This window comes from Plutella xylostella, chromosome Z (genome assembly GCF_932276165.1).
Source record: "Plutella xylostella chromosome Z, ilPluXylo3.1, whole genome shotgun sequence".
NCBI lineage: Eukaryota > Metazoa > Arthropoda > Insecta > Lepidoptera > Plutellidae > Plutella > Plutella xylostella.
In genome coordinates, this window is record NC_064012.1 from 3136383 (window position 1) to 3155672 (window position 19290).

General features: G+C 38.4%; 2 protein-coding genes across 2 annotated transcripts in view; both read right to left on the bottom strand.

Annotated features, from left to right (window-relative positions):
- The window catches only part of LOC105384890 (laminin subunit alpha), an 80980-nt gene extending 72579 nt beyond the window's left edge, over positions 1 to 8401 (bottom strand). Inside the window, exons 1-4 of the mRNA XM_048632971.1 lie at positions 8153 to 8401; positions 5183 to 5329; positions 741 to 868; positions 158 to 266 (exon numbers count right to left, since the gene is read on the bottom strand). Of these exons, the coding sequence (XP_048488928.1) occupies positions 158 to 266; positions 741 to 868; positions 5183 to 5329; positions 8153 to 8353 (585 nt within the window). The 5' untranslated portion in view covers positions 8354 to 8401. The remainder of the gene's footprint in view (positions 1 to 157; positions 267 to 740; positions 869 to 5182; positions 5330 to 8152) is intronic.
- A 1565-nt stretch (positions 8402 to 9966) lies between these two features.
- LOC105384891 (transmembrane channel-like protein) lies at positions 9967 to 18223 on the bottom strand. Its single transcript, XM_038121701.2, has 12 exons — positions 18080 to 18223; positions 16958 to 17129; positions 15909 to 16053; positions 15468 to 15572; positions 14852 to 15040; positions 14347 to 14579; positions 13753 to 13944; positions 13198 to 13446; positions 11749 to 13111; positions 11071 to 11667; positions 10766 to 10982; positions 9967 to 10676 (listed from the first exon to the last, which is right to left on the bottom strand). Exons 1-12 carry the CDS (start codon positions 18150 to 18152, stop codon positions 9994 to 9996), a joined length of 4218 nt encoding a protein of 1405 aa, XP_037977629.2. The 5' UTR covers positions 18153 to 18223; the 3' UTR covers positions 9967 to 9993.
- Between the last annotated feature and the right edge of the window lie 1067 nt (positions 18224 to 19290).

A 19290-nucleotide genomic window follows, 5' to 3' on the forward strand; every position in this document is an offset into this window, starting at 1 on the left:
GTTTTCTGTCGATATTGTCCCTCACCGTCAGACCACGTGGTAGTTAAATTCCTTAATTAAGAAGCTCGAACCACTCCAAAAAGGGGACGAGCCCTCCCGCTACACCACGGCTTCTATAGCAATACCCTCTCGAGTGAAAGATTCCATCTGAACTGACCTCTCCGCCCTCGAGCGGCACAATCTTGGAGTATTCGGTGCTGCAGATGACAGAGTCGTCTCTGGTGATGGGCTGGATGCTCTCCTTGCCGAAGTAGCGCTCGCAGTCTCTGTGCAGAAGAAGAAGAAGAATAAAATGTAGATGGATGCAGACGTAAATGGCGATACGGCTCGCGACCTTATACGTGAGTTCAAATGTACAGAGAAAGGCATTTCGCTTGCGAGTCACTTCTGACAACATAAGTAGTTATGATGAAGATGGATGTAGGCAGTGCGACGGTAATTATAAACTTACACAGTAAAACAAAAGGAGGCTCTCCGAGGGAAATATCATCAATTGTCAGCAACTGACGCAGATGGTGCCTGCTGCCTACGTCTTGTGCTCGTAGGCAGGGCATACAACATACGCTATTTTATTTTGCAAAAACGTAGTTTGCATTTTCTCGAATACAAAGTGGCGCCTCTAGCGGTAACTAGGTATCATTAAACTTGACAAGTCAATGTGTAAAGTACAAATTTACCATACCTACTTATTATAGTTTACTCATACTCATCAAAACTAAAACACAGGTCTTATTACTTACTGTGGTGAGTCAGAAAAGTATTGCCAGGGTTTGAAAGTTTTCCCATAGTCGGTGGACTTCTCGAGCGCCCAGAGGCCGGGCCGCGGCGAGTTGCCCATCCTCACGAACACGTACGCCACGTGGAACTCCTGAAAGAGACAATGTTATGTGTGAGAACGGAAGAAAACAAGGATAATTCTTAGCTTTCGCTTTACTTAGCCAAACTTTCTTTCTTGGGCAGCAAATATCCAAGGAAAAGGGGGGGGGGCAATAATATACATGTGTTTAGGTAAGGTAGATTTTTAAAATTTGCCTCTTTTGGAAATGGACATCTGTCGCTAGCCAAGATCTAATCTAGGTACACCATGTCAAAGTTTTATTAAATTTAAAGTTTTTCTTGCATTAAATAAAATTATTACATCAATCATGTTCTGGTGGAACAGAGGCTAACTAAGCGCCGGCAAATGAAAAATAAACCATTATAACTATTTATGTGATTTGTTATAAAAGTGTTAAAAGACCCAGGAAAATTTGTTTGTCATGCGAATTCCAGTGTCTCACTACTAATCACTTTCTCTGTATCACCAATGGTTAACTGGTAGAGAATGTTACTAGTAGGTATTATGTTCGTCTTATGTTTTTATGTGCCATAAAGAATTTAAAATAATAATAATAACTAGTACTCCTAACAGGTACCTAGAATCTAGAAGTGCCAAGATAACGCTTTAAAACGTATGAACTGTTTCATAGTTAGTTTTCTGTATCGTTTATGTCTTGCATTAATTTTAACCTATTAGTTATACAAAACATTTTTTTTTCTTTATATTTTTATTACCTACTTACTTACTTATCCTTGTAATTTTTTTTTTTAATGAATTGCCTATACCTACGCTAAGTAGGTAAAGGATTTTGGGTGGTAATTTTTCGTAGGATTAAAGTTTTTCTATAGAACAATAACATTCCTTATCATTTCATGCTCAAATATAAGAAGAGGTAATTTATAGTAAGTATTATCTCTAACTTGCCTGCCAAGTGTGGAGAAAATGACAATTATGTTAGTTTGCGTTTTTCATTAATTTATACTTTGTTATGTTTTATTTTAAAACAAAAGATTTCATGCTGCGAAAGTTATGAATTTTATTCGAACACCCGCTATATAATCCAGGTTATTCCTATGTTTAACGTAAGTAGTTAGTAACTAATATTAAATCGGTGGTCTATCCAGCTAATATTACTATTATCTGCGTACCTAACATTAGCCGTAACTAAACATAATATTAATTATACAAATAAATGATACGGAAAGCTTTGAGCGCGAGGTCTTATTTAGAGCTTTTTATTGATCTTTGTTAGGTATATTTTATGAAAGTTATGAATACTTATGAAATATTATTATTTTGTGCAAAAAATAAAGAAAGGCCATTACGGCAAAACATAAATATTATTATAGGTAGTCCGGGAAAAATTTTTTCAGCGAGCTTTCGGAGGGCGAGCGGCAGGGGTTGTGATTTCAGGCTGAAATACTGTAGATGGCGTTATGGAAGCGAATTCTACAACGCGGTATGGTTGTGTTTTTCGAATAGCCTTTATAGCTCTCCCATCGATAGCAACAGGTATGCTCAAAAACTAATCTTAGACATAAGAGATTAGATTTTTTGAAGCCGTGTCTCAACTTCTATGAAGTTGCAGATAGGCCAATTAGACTACTAATCTAACCTTTACGTAAATTAAATCCTAAATAGTTATAAAATAGTGCCCTCATTGGATTTCGATAGAAGCTGAGAGCTGTCCGCAATTAAAAACATACTTTATAAATGTTTTTGTTTCGTTTTGATATTTTTACTTAAATAAATATTAGCCGTTAGGCATGAAAATTGTACTTCTTAGTATAAATCTGTATACTCCCTGTGTCTTCAGCAAATTTACAAAATCGCTAGTAAAACAAATCTCTAGCTTGGCTTTTATTAGATTTAGGTACCTAGTAATAGTTACAATTACAGGCATCGCACAGTATATAATGTAAACGTTACAGGAGCCATAAATTCGTAATGAATTTTTATTTTATCGTTTTGCCGCACAGCTATCAAACGCCCACGGTTTCCTGTGTGTTTTATCTCCGTGGTTTGTAGGTACGTATGCAATATTTACTGAATCATTATACAACATACCTACTTAGTAGGTGTACCTATTATAGTCCCACTACTGGACACCCATGCTTATTCCACACGTCTCTGTTATCGATTACCTGAATGATGAATTATTTTTTTCTAAAATGCACATACTTCAGCAAGTACTAAGGGATCGCCTTGAATCACCTTAAGTTTTTTTGTAAAAAAATATAATTATTATGTAAGTAGTTATTTTGAGTTAATCCTCCTTACTCCTTCGTCGATCTTGTATATAAAGTAGGTAGTTATTTTTAAATAACAATGCATACCTAATATAATACTTAGTTTTGAGTTACATTGCATTCGCTGAGCAGATGCCTTACTATAGTAGTAATATCCATGCGTCATGCATGACGCTAGGTTCGTATTAAATTTCGCTGGGCTGTCGAAAATGTATGCGTAGCGCTAACATAAAATAGTTTAGTTTTAATTTTAATAGACCGAGACCTTTGGCAGTCACAGTTTATATATTATTATGGTTTTTATAATGCAGTTGCTATCATTATAGTAGATAGGTAGGTATGTACAAAAAAAAACACGCACTCACGCCTTGTACTAATGTAAGTACTCCCTTGCGGGGTAGGCAGAGGTGCATTGCTGCACCCACTTTTCGCCAGAGTGTTAGGTGGCGGGCCTATTGCCATTTTACGGGCACATCCAAGACCCGATAACAAATATCTGTGTTTAAACAAATATCTGCCCCAGCCGGGAATCGAACCCGGGACCATCGGCTCAGTCGTCAGGGTCACTAACCACTACGCCATTCGGTCGTCTTCGTATGTCTATCAGGTATGTATCTAGGTATATTATTAACTTTGCATATCTAGATAGATACCCTGTGTAACGATATTACGATAAACATGAAACGGCAAGCAGTGGGTTCAGGCTGTTTTCCGCTGTAACACATGAACTGAAAATTATTTCGGTACTTTACGATATCCCGCAGTACAATCAAGTACAAGTGTGCCTTGCAGTAAAGTGTAATCTTTTATCTCAGTCAATATTTATACCAGATTTTATTCAACTTTACTAAATTGACAGAATTCTGTTCTGAACGGTTCATCAACAGTCGATTGGTGACGTATCGTTCTATTAGCGGGACAATCGACTGTGGATGAACCGTTCAAAATCTGTCAATTTAGTATCTGAGATTAAAAAACAGACTATACTTAGATAAACATTCACGGTTTCTGCTCACAGCACAGGTCACAATTAAAAGATTTTTTATATTCGTTATACAGTTATTTGGTAACATGAGCTGGTGAGTTTTGGTCCTGACTGTCCTGCCGCGGTCAATGCTCTTTTACTAGGATAATGCAACTATTTCGGGCTTTCTCCACGCGGGGACCCGAATAGAAGGAAATAAAAACACGTAACTACCTACCTACTTATAGGCTGGTGCTTCGGCCATGTTTGATTCGATGTTTGTTTGTGAAATGGATTTATTTGAGGTTGGCATAAAACTCGTAAATTTAGGCTTCCACTGAAATATCAGCGCAGTGTCCTTTGAGCTAGCCAAAGGCAAAGCTTATTTTGTTGGTTTGTGAGCTGATCAATCATCTACAGGGTGTAACGAAAGTGGTAGAGTAAGCCGAAAGGAAACAGAAGTTGTTCAGAATGACTCCACCTTTTTGAATTCTTATAATATTCTATATGAGATAAACTCCCTCTGTCTAAGATACACTTACGAGCAACGAAAAAGTTCCAGAACTTTTTCATTGCACATGATGAGTGACCGTGTAATCAGCACCGAATGGCTCAATAAGTCCACCATAGAGCTGTTACGACCTGCAAGATCTCGGACAAGTGGCAATAATGATAGCCGACCAATGATAGTGTACGTGTAGATGGCACAAAAATAACGTTATTTGAGGTGCCTCTAAGTCTGAATCTATAGAAAATTTTGAAAAAAGAAAAAGATAGTAGTAGTATGATCCTTGTCATTCCTTGTGTCAATAACATAATAAAAAATCATGGAGATTGGATAATATTTAGAAGTAGTAAAACGTTTTTTTCTTTTTGTATCGACGAGTAAGTGCTATACTCTCCTCTTAAGAGGAAGAATGATGAGTGCAATGATTTCAAAAGGAAGGATACGCCCGTCAGAACGTATTTTCCAAAGAAAATTACACTCGCGCGCTGGTCTTAATTCATACAAATTATGGCAGATTTATGAGATTTTAGGGCCAACGCGAGGGTGTCATTTTCTAGAGCGGTTGGGCCTGTGCTACCTGCCTTACGCTAGTAATATATAATAGTTAAGTCAATGGATGAGTGTAATATGTCAGCTCATACCTGTCCCAAGTCGATGGTGACGTTGACCTCGTTGTACTTCATCCCGCGCGACAGGGGGGGGCTCTGCCACCAGGTTTCCATGTCGTCCACGGCATATTCGGGGGGGTGTTTCTGGGAGTCCACCTCGGCGTCGCAGTAGTCACAGATCTGGGGGGGAGGTGGTCAGGTAAATACTAGGTTGGTTGGTAGGTAATATGTGTGCTTTTTAGTGTTCAGTTTAGATTCAATAATTCTAAAGCTGCATATATAATATATGTAAGTAAGGTAAATTATAGGAACTAGTTCATAGGGTGTTGTGAACTTGTGAATAGTTGTGATGAATATTTGTTGTGTCCATCCTTCTGTCTGTCTGTAAAGCAAGACGTGGAGATTTCGAATTTTTAAACCATTAATGTACCTAAGTATACTTATTCAAAACTACGGTTCATTGAAGCTGTGAAAATATCTCTACCTTCTACTTATTTTTAATTTATGTTGCATAAAACGTAAATTATGACAAGTCATCTATGAATCGATATTTAAACGGTGTTTCCCGTTAATCTAGATCTATGAAATTTGGCCAGTAAGTACTACCTACCTAGTAAAGTTTAAGTTATCTCATTTCGTTCATTCATTTTCTGCAAACATAAATCAACGTCGAGCTTTACAACCCAACATAATATTATCTGTCTTTGAAGAGAGAATAAATAAAAAAAGATATTATCTGCAGTCCATTGTCGGGATTTGGGAAAAAACAAAAGCATTCGGGATGAGCCCCAGCATCTGGCGGGCACATGCGCGGGCGCCGCAAAAAGAACACGAGGGGAGCCGAACTTTGCCGAAATTCGGCGAAGACACACGAAGTGTTGAGCTTTAGCTTACGAGAAACGAAGTTTCTGAGTGCTGAGCTACGCCAATCAGGACTCTATCTCGTTGCATTAAAGATACCGATTTAGTGAGAGGATTTTTTTTGTAAATCTGGAGTAGCTGACCTGTAATTATGGACATCCATGATTCAATCCAGAAATTCGGAGGGACTACAAATGGTAACCACATAGTTTTATTGAACCTGTTATAAAACGGATTTTTTTTTTGTTAAATATATTTATACTTATATTATGATCACACGTGATGCTGTGTGGAAAATTGTGAAAACTTTAGCCCATAATTACTTAAATATTTATTAAGCATTAAGTAACAAGAAGGTAGGTTTAAACATCTACTAATAATAATCAAAAAAATTATGATTCAAAAGATAAATTGGTAGGTATAAAGTACCTATTCCAAGTAATTTTATGCACCCAAAGATTACAAGTAGTTCTGGGAATTAGCACTGGTATACTTAAAGCTTCTGTCGTGTGGTGCCTCATGCCATAATTTAACAAAGAGGCCCAGTTGTAAAATATTTACTTAGTCATTTTTATATTACTGTTATAAATAAATTATTATATTTTCTCATTCATGCCGGCATAGATAAGAAGTTCATAGGTCATAGTTATCACTATCACACATTTTTGTAGGGCTAATAATTTAAGTAACTAGGTAGGTACTTCAACGGTTACGAAACATAGATAAACTATACCTACCTACCTACGTTAAACTTTTGTACCTACCTTAGTATTTTGTAAGCACACACACGCAACACACGCACTCACGCCTTGTACTAATGTACTCCCTTGCGGGGTAGGCAGAGGTGCATTGCTGCACCCACTTTTCGCCAGAGTGTTATGTTAGTCCCAATGTAATAGGGGGCGGGCCTATTGCCATTTTACGGGCACATCCAAGACCCGAGAACAAATATCTCTGTTAAAACAAATATCTGCCCCAGCCGGGAATCGAACCCGGGACCATCGGCTCAGTAGTCAGGGTCACTAACCACTACGCCATTCGGTCGTCTTTTTGTTTTTGTAAGATAACTAGTTAACCTAAGTCTACTTTTATATGCTGATAGATAACTTAGGCTAAGTTTTTAATTGGGATGGGATAACTGAAACATCTAGGAATTACTCTTACTCCAGAGATACATCATACATATTTTAGGTAACAGAGATATTGCAGGGTAATTCAATCCTTTATTAAATACATGATCATGTTTATCGCATTCCTCGCCGTTGTTAGGAATGCTATATAATATTATAAAACTCTTTTTATTCTATAATTGATGCAACTTTCATTAAATAAATGTATTACAGGACATTTGGGCATCTACGAGGGTTCCTCTTGAGATAAACTTGACCCCCAGAACATAAATTATTAACAGTAACCGTAAGCAGAGATTACTGACTAGTTACTACGTAATCGAAAGCTAGATTCAAAATTCTAAGCTTAAAACAGCGGTTACATCACTTACATCATGAATTCATCATCTCTAATCTAGCAGTGTTATAAAGTAGTTAAAACCGACAGTAGCCACAGAGTAGTTGCGAGATAAAACGTTATCGGCGTCCTGTTTCCACCATCCCGGCTGATAAGCGGGTTCGATGCTCGCCAGGGACCAGCCGAAATGTGCGCTACTCATTCATATTAATTAAGAAGGGTACTAGGTACTTAATTAATTATTGTGAAAAGGAAATACATGTTGTACTTAGTCGTACTTATGCCCTATAAGAAAACGTGATAAGTACCTGATAATATCCAATTTCATTGATTAAGTTTACCGGCAGAATTTTTCAATCTTTGATTTAATTTCACGTGCCAAACTACTATCTACGGCTACGTAGGAGCCCGCTATACTAAACTGAAGAAAAGTTTGAAAAACTAACAGCATATTTACCTACATACAATTATAGTTTAAGGGAGACACAAGATAACAGGAACACTTTCATTGTAATTTAATGGATACAAGTTTACTAACACTAGCTTTTGTTATCCTAGCTTGAAAAACTAGGCTCATGTAGCCCGAGCATAAGTCAAACACGATTCACCCTGAACATCCATCCTCCAATCAGCACATCACTCGAAACCCCAAAATCCAATCAAAACAAAACATACCTGTCCCTGAATGACGTTGATTGGTTCATCGTGGTCCGCGTTAGCGCCGACCAGCTTGCAGTAGAGTTCCCGGCCCTCGTCTCCGCAGGTGGCTGTGGCGGTGATCCTCTTGCCGAGAGCCAGGTTGAAGTACGGGGGGGTGAGGATCTCCGCGGCGGCGAGGGGTATGAGGAGGACGAGCGCGGTCCACGCGGCCTCCATGGTGTTGGCGCGTCCGCGGTCTCCCGCCGAATGACGCGCGCGCCGGCTCCAGACCGACACGCTATCGTCATTTAATTTTGGCGGACTGGATCGTTCGTGATTGATAGGTTGCTGTTTTGGCGTGTTGTTTGGGGATGGTTTCGCGGGTCAGCCGCTGCCGCTGTAGGCGGTTTGATGATACTCATTATTTCCGTTTTTAGAATTATTTTATATTTTATCAAATCTAAGTCCTGAAACTATGTTACCTAGGTAAGGTGGGTATTATACCTACCTACTTAGTTGCATAAATTACCTAAAAGATTTTTAGTTTCGCTGTAACTGCAGATAGGTTAAAAAAAAAAAAAAAATTTAAACCTACAGGTCTTCAGGGACTACAATAGTGAATATAGCAGGGACCAGCAGGGACGTAGGTATTCATTAAACGAATTAAACTTTCGATTCTTTATTATAAGGATTATGTGCGAAATTGTAGAGTTAGACCCATCGAACTAATAAGTAGTAACATTAGTTCAATGGTTAGACCCAAATTTCCACCAGCAATTAAGATTTTGAGGATTTCCATGATATAAGTCATGGATCACGACACAAAATATTGACTTTAAGTCAAAATATGCATTTTAGTCTAGGTAAGTACCTACTTATTAATTCATTTTAATTTTTAATTAGCTTTTTTTCTCATAGTGTGTACTGTACTTACTTATCTTCTTCTTAGAGTGTAGGATTCATCATCATCATTTCAAGCTCACATGGCACAGATTCGTCTGTTTTAACTTGCAGTAGCGATTCTAATTGATTAATCAACACTTTTTATTACGTACTTATATTTTTCTTCTTATATTTATAGAATTCCAGTGGACAAAGTTATACCTAGGTTGATGTTTCTAAAACTTAATTTTGGGCCTACTGAAATCGACTTCATTACATAGGTATATAGTGTCGTAGTTCCACGTACCCAGTTCTTTGAATACTTTGGTACTTACTTAAAATCAATCGGGGATTAACCTAGTGACGTTGCGTGGCCATATTTGTTGCTTTGACAATCATATTTTGTAAACAGAGAGGCTTCTTGGAAAGGACATCGGTATGTATCTGTATGTACAATGCCTTTTAATAATATAAAACGATGCCTGTTAATATTACTTAAATTGTTTTTTAAATAGGTATTTGTCTCTATTTACTTATAGGTAGGAAGGTGTAGTACCTAACTATAAGTAAATAGAGAGATTACCTATTACGTAACATATCCGTAACTATGTATAATGTCAACACTCAAAAGATTAGATTTATCCGGCATTCTGTTTGTTATGTAAAGTAGTGTTTAAGTAATGCATTAATTATTCATTATTACTAAAATACTGTTTATGGTATTACCTACAGATGTAAGTTGATAGAGGCTTTGAATTAAAAAAAGCTTCGACAACTTCCTACCGGTTAATTGAAAAAAGCTCTCGCCAAGCTTTTATTTTAAATTACTTACTTACTGTTAAATTAAAAACTTGTAACTATCTTGATTATTATAAATGTGTTTTTTATGGGGGTGTGTGTGTTCATGCTTTGGTAGGGAAAATGACACTTTTGTAGAATCAAAAACTGTTTGTAACAAATCTATAGAACTTTAATTAAAAATAGTGACTAGAATTCTACAAAGAGTATTGATATTTATGACCGTCCTCCGGTTTTTTTTCTAAAGCCGCTTTATATTCCTTGAAACTGTCTACACTGCTCTGTCTTCTAAGGGATTTTGAATCAGGTTTACTTTTCATCATTGGCAATCCGGTGGAGTCGCTTTTGTCATCAACTTTTTTGATTACAGACTTTTTAGTGTGTAAAGTTTCATCATCACTTTCAGTTACACTTATAGTTATAACAGGTATGACTGAGCCCGTTGAGTGTTGTTGAGATTGCGTACTTGTTTCAGAAGCCTGTTTTTGGCTCGGTTTCCTTTTTTCGTTATCCTCATTTTTAACCATCTCTACTTCTTTGCCATCTTCCACTGGATGTGTTATTTTTCTTTCCACTGCTTTCTTGTCAGTTTTTTCTTCATCATTGCTAGTTTGAATCCGTAATTTATTCTTCTTATTTGTTTCATCTTTAATTTTGAACAATGCTTCTCTGATGAGGTCACTTTTCTTTCGTATGCCAGCGGTAGCTGAGACAGTGATATCTTTGAATTTTAACACATCTTTTGGTAGCGTTTCGTGGAAGTCAGTGTCCGTGTCATCATTGTTTGGGGATTGGGAATCATCGTTTTCAATTTCTGGAACAGCTTCCACGTCCGATTTACGATCCAGAGCAATGTTCACAATCTTTGCAAAAATACCACCTGTGGAAATACCAACTTGTTAATCAATATGTTTTTGATCAGCCAAACACATAAATATTTTCTATTAAAAACAAAGGGAATTTACTAACCTCTCTTAAGTTTTGAAGCTCTTTTGATTTCTTGAGCTTCTTCACCAGGAGTTTTTTCATCCGATTCAATTGATTTACTTAAGGGTAGAGTCGGGAGTGCTTTCTTCCACCGAGCAAAGGGGGTGTTATCCATTGCTGATGAACCGACCCGACGCCTAGTATCAGCCAGCTGGAACATTTTCCTTCTCTCCTCTGTCCTCTCTCTGCGTAGTTGTATCTGTAAATATTTTTAAAAATACGTGAATCTATTTAAAACGTTGAGTACAGATAAACTATGGTATGAGTATAAAATAATTGGCACTGACCTTTAAATCATTGTTGGCCTCCCTCAAGGAATTAGTCAATGATGTCAAGTAGTAAATGATAAGTACAAGTAAGACTAGCAGTGGTATGACAATAGCCGGCGATGATATGCATTCTAGAGTAAAGTTTAATCTTTCAGGTAATATCTTGTAAATGTTATTAGTTAAAATATGATAGATTTTGTCATATTCAGAGAAAGGTCCACAATGCCATGACGGTTTTACCCAAACTATGGAATAGCCGACAGGGAGAACACACAGAAACAGCATCGTCAACAAAAGAGCCAAATAGAAGTTATTGCTCTTGGAGACTCGGAAGACCACCTCGTGGGGAACATTGCAGGTCATCACAGCCCAGGAGCGAAGGTACATCATGATGACTAATTTAAAGACATTAAGGACCACAAGTCCTGGAGAAAAGAACATTCCCATCCAAACCATGCCTTGGTTATTAATTAGATGAAGGATATTTTCAGCAATCTTGAAATCTCCATATTCTGGAAACTTCTTTTCTAGATCCCAACACCAGCATCTGTTCATGTAGCGTACGAAAAGAGCTCTAAAAAAGTCCATAAAAAGGGTGCCGAGTAAGACAAATACCTGAAAGAAAAGAAAAAGCTCATTGATGTAAATTTTGAATAGGTACTCTATTTTAATTAGGTATGTATTTAATATTCTTACCAAATCCATCATTGTTAGCTTTACTAACTCTTGCCCAAACATAGTTTCCCAGCACAACTTTAACAGCTTTTTCTTAGTATGTCGTGTCAAATTATACATTTTCCTGTTATGTTGATCAATGTATGCCACATCTACTGATATATTATGAGTTAGATTTCTTTTCAACTCTTCCACGTCAAATTCTTCCAATTTACACTGCATTTTGTAACATTTTCTTTCAATTACAGTGCAATTTAGTATGGTAAAAACTTGAGTAATGTTATCTCTGCCACAGTGAATTGTACAATTAAAAGATATAATAGGACATGATGTCGTAAATCCTATTGAGCTAATTGTGCTACTCAAGTCATTTATGTTAAAGAAATTAGATGTATTTGCCCATGTATTGAAGGTTGTTTGTTCGACTGTTGTAGATGTATGGGTAGATTGTAGTGGGTTTTCAGTAGAAGGTATGGTATTTTCTTCCATTGTATAAGAAAATGTAGGAACTTTTTGAACTGCTTCAGTACTAATGGTTTCTTCAGAAGTCGTGCGGGCACTGTCAGTTTCAGATAAAGTTAAATCAACTGTCGTTTCTTCAGTTGTGCTGTAAATATCATCATACGGTTGGGTTGTACTTTCTATTAAACTATCTGTGTTCTTTTCATAAGTACTCTGTTCAATAGGAGAAGTTTCTGTATAATAGTTCGTTACGGTGTTTGTGTTGAAATCCTCACTAGATATAGTTTGCGATGTTTCGTAATAATCGGATAGTGTTAGAGCAGTATCGAATGTGTAATCATCATCATATTCTGCACTTGATTCATTAAAAACTACTGTACCGTTCTTTGTAACTATTTCTCTCAATCTTTTTAGTTCATCTTGTAGTACTGGGTCAATGAAACTAGCTGTTGTCGATTCATCTTCTTTTGTATTAACAACCAGGTTCTCGATAGGATAGTATTTATTACTATTATTCAAAGGTTTTATTGGTATCACATCAATATGCAAATTTATTGTCTTGTTTTCCGCTTGTTTCATAATTAAATTTGCCATTTCCAGATTGTTAACTTCAGGGTAGCTCTGGTAATTATGTGTTTGTTTGACTATATTATACGGGGATGTCATCACTAACGTAGTAATTTCTTCTATACTTTCAGTAGGTACTGTGAAAATTATATGATGAGGAGGGCAAGGCACCATTATTTCTGTACATGTTGTAGTAATATTAATTGTAAGTGTTTCAGTAAAATTTACGGGTAGCTTCGATGCATTCATATTCAAGGTGGGTTTCAAACTATCTAACGCCTCACTCATGCCATCAATCTTGCTGAATAGAGCAAATATGAGTGAGTACAAGTTTAATAAATTCAGCAGCATAATTCTGTAACAAATAAAAATATAGAGTCACATCATACAATTATAAAAAAATAATAATTGAAGAATATTTAGTTTTAATCAATACAGTACCTAGCAAGCTGGAGCCTCAGCTGTTTGCGAGGATGGTAGTGCTCCAAAAACCCCAACAGCTCGAAGAACTGTGGGAATGTGATCGATATGACTGTGACAACTATAGTCGTCTCGTTCTCCCTCCACCAGCTCCTCACCTTCGGGTTGTCATCGGAGCGAGAGACAACGTTGACTACGGCCCAGGCCGATATGGCCAGTAGTATTACTACGCAAATGTTCACGAATGCTCGTAGAGAAATTATGCGCCAACTGCAACAAATAGAAAGGAGATATTTCAGTATTGGTGGCGAGGATTACATCCTTAAAATATATGTACGTATGTACCTACAGTTATCGGTGATATTTTAGTCGTAAACCACCCCCAGCAGGTCAATGTATCTAATAACCGAATAGAATCGTAAAAACAAACAAATATTAAGTCTAAAAATATAACTTGAGAAATTAAAAAAAATTAACAAGACTTTTAAAATAGTATGTTTAATTGTTTATACTACCTACGGGTCGTTTACATTAAAAACTCCATCTTTCACAAAAGCGCTAGTTTATCCAACTCACTTCCTCAGATCCTTTTTCTTCTCAGCTTCCTCCAGCAGCGCTTCCTTGAAGCTCAGAATGACGGACGCTATCCGGTTGTGGGCGGTCTCCGCGTTGCCGATCATGAAGTCCCAGCCGGTGAACAGTTTCCACGAGAATATGCACTCGTCCTCCTTCTCCGACAGCTTTGACATGCGGGAGTTTTCCGCCATCCTGAAGATTTTAAATAACAGACGAAAATGTGATGAAATTCACATCATCATCATCTTCAGCCTATCGCAGTCTACGGCTGGACGTAGGCCTCTCCCAAAGCACGCCACTGGATGCGATCTATAGTTTTATTGATCGAAAAGCTATATAAACTGTTATTACTTAAACGAATTTAGTAAGTTGTTTCCCTTGAGGTTTTTGTACAAAGAAATACGCTAACTTAAATTTTTCATTAACACTATATCTTAGCTTTTGTTTCATTTGTAAAAGCTCTATGAGTCTATGTCTTAACAACAACGGTCGTCATAAAGTTAAAATAGACCAAAGGACATCGCACCAAAGGCATAGAGTGTTACTAAATCCGGCAATCATAATAGTTCCCCTCTTAGCTAAATTAAGACTTACTTCCTTAGCGTGGCGACAAAGCTGTAAATATACACCACCAGTCCTGTTAGAAAATACGCGAGAGGCATTCGGTACTCCGCCCGCTCGACATTTGTATAATATCCGTAGAAAATCGGGGAGCATTTCAGTACACCTTCGAACTCCCACAGTGTCAGGAGATTGGTGGCGTTGCCACGTTCCTCTTCCATTATTATTTTCCTCTCTCCATCTTGGTGCGGTTTGGCAGTTACATACTGCAAAGATTTTGAAAATTATTTTACTTATATATTTAGGAAATTCAGAGGTATTCGGCCATTACGCATTGCGCGGCCGCAGCCATTAAAAGTGCTGCAAAATTGGAATTATAGTTAATGTGCTAAGGATCCCAAACCATATACATATAACTTTGCAAAATGCGATACCGTAGTTATTGAAACTTGATAATTATGTAGACCAGTCGTCTAGGGTGAAAAATTATGAATTTACCCGCACAATGCCTCTAAATCAAAAATAAAAGATGAATAACCTCAGGTACAATAACGAAGACCATGAGTATGAATCCGATGACGAGGTTGACCCAGAACAGCCAGCGCAGGAAGGTGAAGTACGAGGCGACCACCGAGCCGAAGTGCGACTCGATCTCCTTGATCCTCAACTCCCAGGGGATCAGCACGTTGGACGTGTTGGCGGCCTCCCGCTTCAGTTGTTGCCATTTCTGGAACATTCTTACATTAAAGGAAAATGGCATACTGTGTACCGCATTTTTTTTGGAGCGTTACGGATCCATGTTTTTACCCTTCATCTAAATAAGTACATAGGTACGCTGAATTTTGATTATTTTGGCTAAAAAGTCTTTATACTGTCATGAAATGTTTTATATGCATAGGTATACTTATGTACTTAGACGTTAAGAAACCAGTGATAATTTACGATAGTGATAAGAAATAAAAAATACTTTAGTATCTTAAATAAGCTTAGAAACCTATTCTCTAACAAAAAGTCGTATTCGACTTGGCTTGCGGACCTTGCGGATTTACTTTACAGAAAGACACAAACCCTTCTTCGGTCATGACTGTCATGAGTTAGGTAAGTAGGTATTAAATAGTTATTTTTGTTGGTTATTAAATTGGCAAAGTACTTACAGTATTAATAAGGATATTGAATCGTGCGTAGATGTCCCGGGTACACTTGGACTGCGCCAGGCGCTCCTGAAGCTGACCCTCGTGTCTCTTGATGTAGCCTTTAGCCTGACATTACAAATTTAATGTTTTAGTAGTCTTCCACTTGATATACTTACACTAATGAGCAATGAAAAAGTTCCATTCATAAAATGCCGAGAACAAAAAACTCCAACTTTGGTCAAACGTTTTTTTAATAAAAAAATTGAAAAAGTTGGTTCTACATATTATGATGCGCTGTTAAATGTATTTCTGACAGCACAATTAAGCTGGTTTTTTCCGTTTATTAGTAATTTGTCACTTGAGCGTGTTCCCTGCCCCGGCTGGGAATCGAACCCGGGACCTTCAGCATCGCATTCAGGGCCCCTAACCACCACACCACCAATCATCAAGCTTCTTGCTCACCTGATGCACGATCTTGAGCTTCCTCCTCATGCCGAGCGGCTGCTGCTTCACGGAGACCAGCACCTCCTTGTGCAGGTGGATGTTCTGGAAGATCTGCTCCTGCGTCACCGCGCCCGGGGGGCCCTCCTCCATCGATATCGCGGTACTGTGGGGTTACCACCACCGAACATAAGCAATTAAAAATCCAAGCAGCGTCGTCAAATCTGACGTAACTTGTATGGGTTGGCAATATTCGATGGTACGGTAGCTTTTTTGCAGAGATGGATAGTGTAATGAGTCATCTTTTGATTTTAATGAGATCACCGCAATAAGCCTCTTCCATCGATATCGCCGTATTGTTACACGGTAACATTGTGTTTGTGAGCCTACTGCACTGCAGGCTCCAAATAAGCTAAGGGAGGCTTAGGCTTAGGCTACATTTGCAACATGGATGGTAAAATTGAGTCCTAATATGAAACAGAGCGAAAGATTTGAGTTTCTCTAGCTGCAGTGGAAACAAAAATGATATTAATAACAATAGTTACCTGCTCACGCACTCTACACCTCATTTTGGGTCATTTATTGACTGGACTACAAGATTAAATGAAAATAAAAATATCCCATAAATTACAATCGACTGGATTGACAGCCGCGGCCGGCAATACACCGTTTGGTCATCTCGGTGACTAGGATGTCCTAGGTAATACAATAATGGGATAAAAAGATGCTTTTATGCCTATCATGACCCGTCACGTCACCACTGCAGGGGCACAGGTTTCCTTCAAAGGAAGGATAGGTTTATGGCCTAGTCCACCACGGTTGCGCTCTTATGCCCGCTGCCCCAGAAACTGATGATAATGAAAGAAAGAGACAGCCATATTTTACGTTCCCGAGCTGCTGATGCTGAAAGAAATAGACAGCCATATCTTACTGTCCCGAGCTGCTGGTGATGATAGAAAGAGACAGCCATATCTTACTCTCCCGAGCTGCTGATGATGAAAGAAAGAGACAGCCAATATCTAACTCTCCCGAGCTGCTGATGATGAAAGAAAGAGACAGCCATATCTTACTCTCCCGAGCTGCTGGTGAAGGCGGAGGAGCGGCGCCGGCCGCGCGGTTCATCAGCCATGAAGGGGGATGAGGGTCTGCGCGCGCGACCTTTCCTTGACCTTCGCACGGACGCGCGCCGCTGCCGGAGCACAGCGCTCAGGCTCGCCGAGTAGTCCTCGTCCTCTGAACCATCTGGACACAACTCAATATGTAGAAAAAAACAGCCACCTGTATACTTATATCAGGGGCTAGTACGGGGCGCATTTAAGACGTGACAAGAGTTTTGCATCGCGCTTACTCACATTGCGCAGCCTCAAGAGCGAGCGCGACGGAGAACTCTTGTCACGTCTTAACAGCGCCCCGTGCTACAGGGCCTGGAAACAACTCTTATCCAGACGAAAACAGCACAAATTAAATTGAGACACGAGGTTCGCTATAAGCTCTTTTGGTAGTGGTTGCGACAGTAAATGGAATATGCAGTAGTTGTCCCGCGTTTGATACAGAATGGAACGTAAGGTAGGGTGTGTTAAGGATGGGTTTGTGTTGAAGCGGAGTCATTGCTGGTGGCACAAATTAAGGTTTTTATTGAATTTCGCGGGAGCAGCAAACTTTGCCATCGTAAAGGATTCAAAATTGGCATGTTATTAAAGTCGTAAGCTACAGGTAAACCAATCGGTAAAAAATCAATAAAGGAATGTGTGTCGCTTTATTTATTTGTATTCCTGTATTTGAAGGGTACGTTGACTAGCTTATGGAAATTATAAGGAACATCAATATAATTTTATAGGTATTACTTATCTATAAAAAATACATAATTTGAAAACACTTCTCGTCCATTATTGAGAAGCTTTATGACACTTTAAAATTGGTTTAAAATTGAGATATTGCCAATTTCAACATTGTTGTAAATTTACAATACGGTCTCTATGAATATGAGGGTAATAATTTATGCGTATGTATACGTAGTACTCTTAGGGATGATTTTTCAATAGTCATATAAAAGTTATCTGGTGAATAATTCTGATGATGATGGTGCTTCTGAATCTTTGTATTAGACAGTGACAACAATAATTTTATTCGACAGATAATATTTATCTGACCATTGAAAAATCAGCCCCGAAATCCCCGAAACCTCCACTAACCTCCAGCAGTAGGAGAGAACTTGACCTCGTTGGGGCTGTCAGTGGCGGGCGGCGGCGGCGCGGCCGAGCTCATGCTGGCCTCGGCCCAGGTCACCGACAGCCGGTCCACCGACGGCTGTGGCGATACGGGCGCCCGCTCGCCGGCACCCTGCGGGATGGTGGGTAGTGGAATGTTGTGTGGCAAACACTATATAGGGTGTTGTGAAAAGGGTGTACCTACTAAGTCGAAAGGGGGTGACTCAGGGGGTCATTCGAAACAACTTTTGGTCTACGATTAGTGAAAATTCGGAAAAAACGTTATCTTAGTACAAAGTCACATGACCATCAAAGTTTCTATGGATTATTTGTTTCTGGCGAATTTTCAAAACTCGTAGCACAAAAGCTGTTCAGAATGATCTCCTGAGTCACCCGCTTTCGGCTTAGTATACCCTTTTTGCAACACCAAGTACCTATAATAATAACAATCACTATTTATTCTCAGGCTACTGAGGTCTATAGTAAAGTAGTATGCAGCCACATGAATATGCAGCCTAGATATCCACAACCGAATACAATTCAATAAATATAACTATATACCTAATACATATTTTAAATGAAAGAAAAACCAATGGCTTTCTTGCCTGCCTGAATTGCCTGCTGCATTGCAATACTATCCTCGTAGGCCAGTAGTTTTTGCCCAGAAGAAACTTTTGCTGCGGGAATGCTAAGACGGACGGACTTCTATCTTATATAGATCGCGCCTAGGGTTTGCATTAGCCAGACTAGCGTCAGACGTTATGTCCAGAGAGCTACCTCCAGCAATAGTGATGATGAATGCATAAGAAGAATAATTATGGAGACTTACTTTATAGTATATTTAAACTGGTCAAATAAGTGCATCTGAAAGACTTGAATCAACCAGAACAAAGATACGGTTAAGAGGGTTTTCGCTAAAAGTACAAAAGAACGTACAATATACTAGAAGCACTTCAGTTTTTCTTTTTAGACTTAATTATGTTGCTGGATGAGGAATCTGAAGATGGAAGCCTCCAGTTGTATCGAGGGTTGTCGATGTTTGCACCTTCAGTACACGAGCGGGTAATAACTTTAACTGTTTGTTTGTGAACCAATACGAACCTGCAGAAGCGGGGAGTTTTCCGCTCTCTTCAACGACATTTCCTCACTTAGAATGAAGGAATTTAGGAAAATTTACGTACCGATGACATATTAGG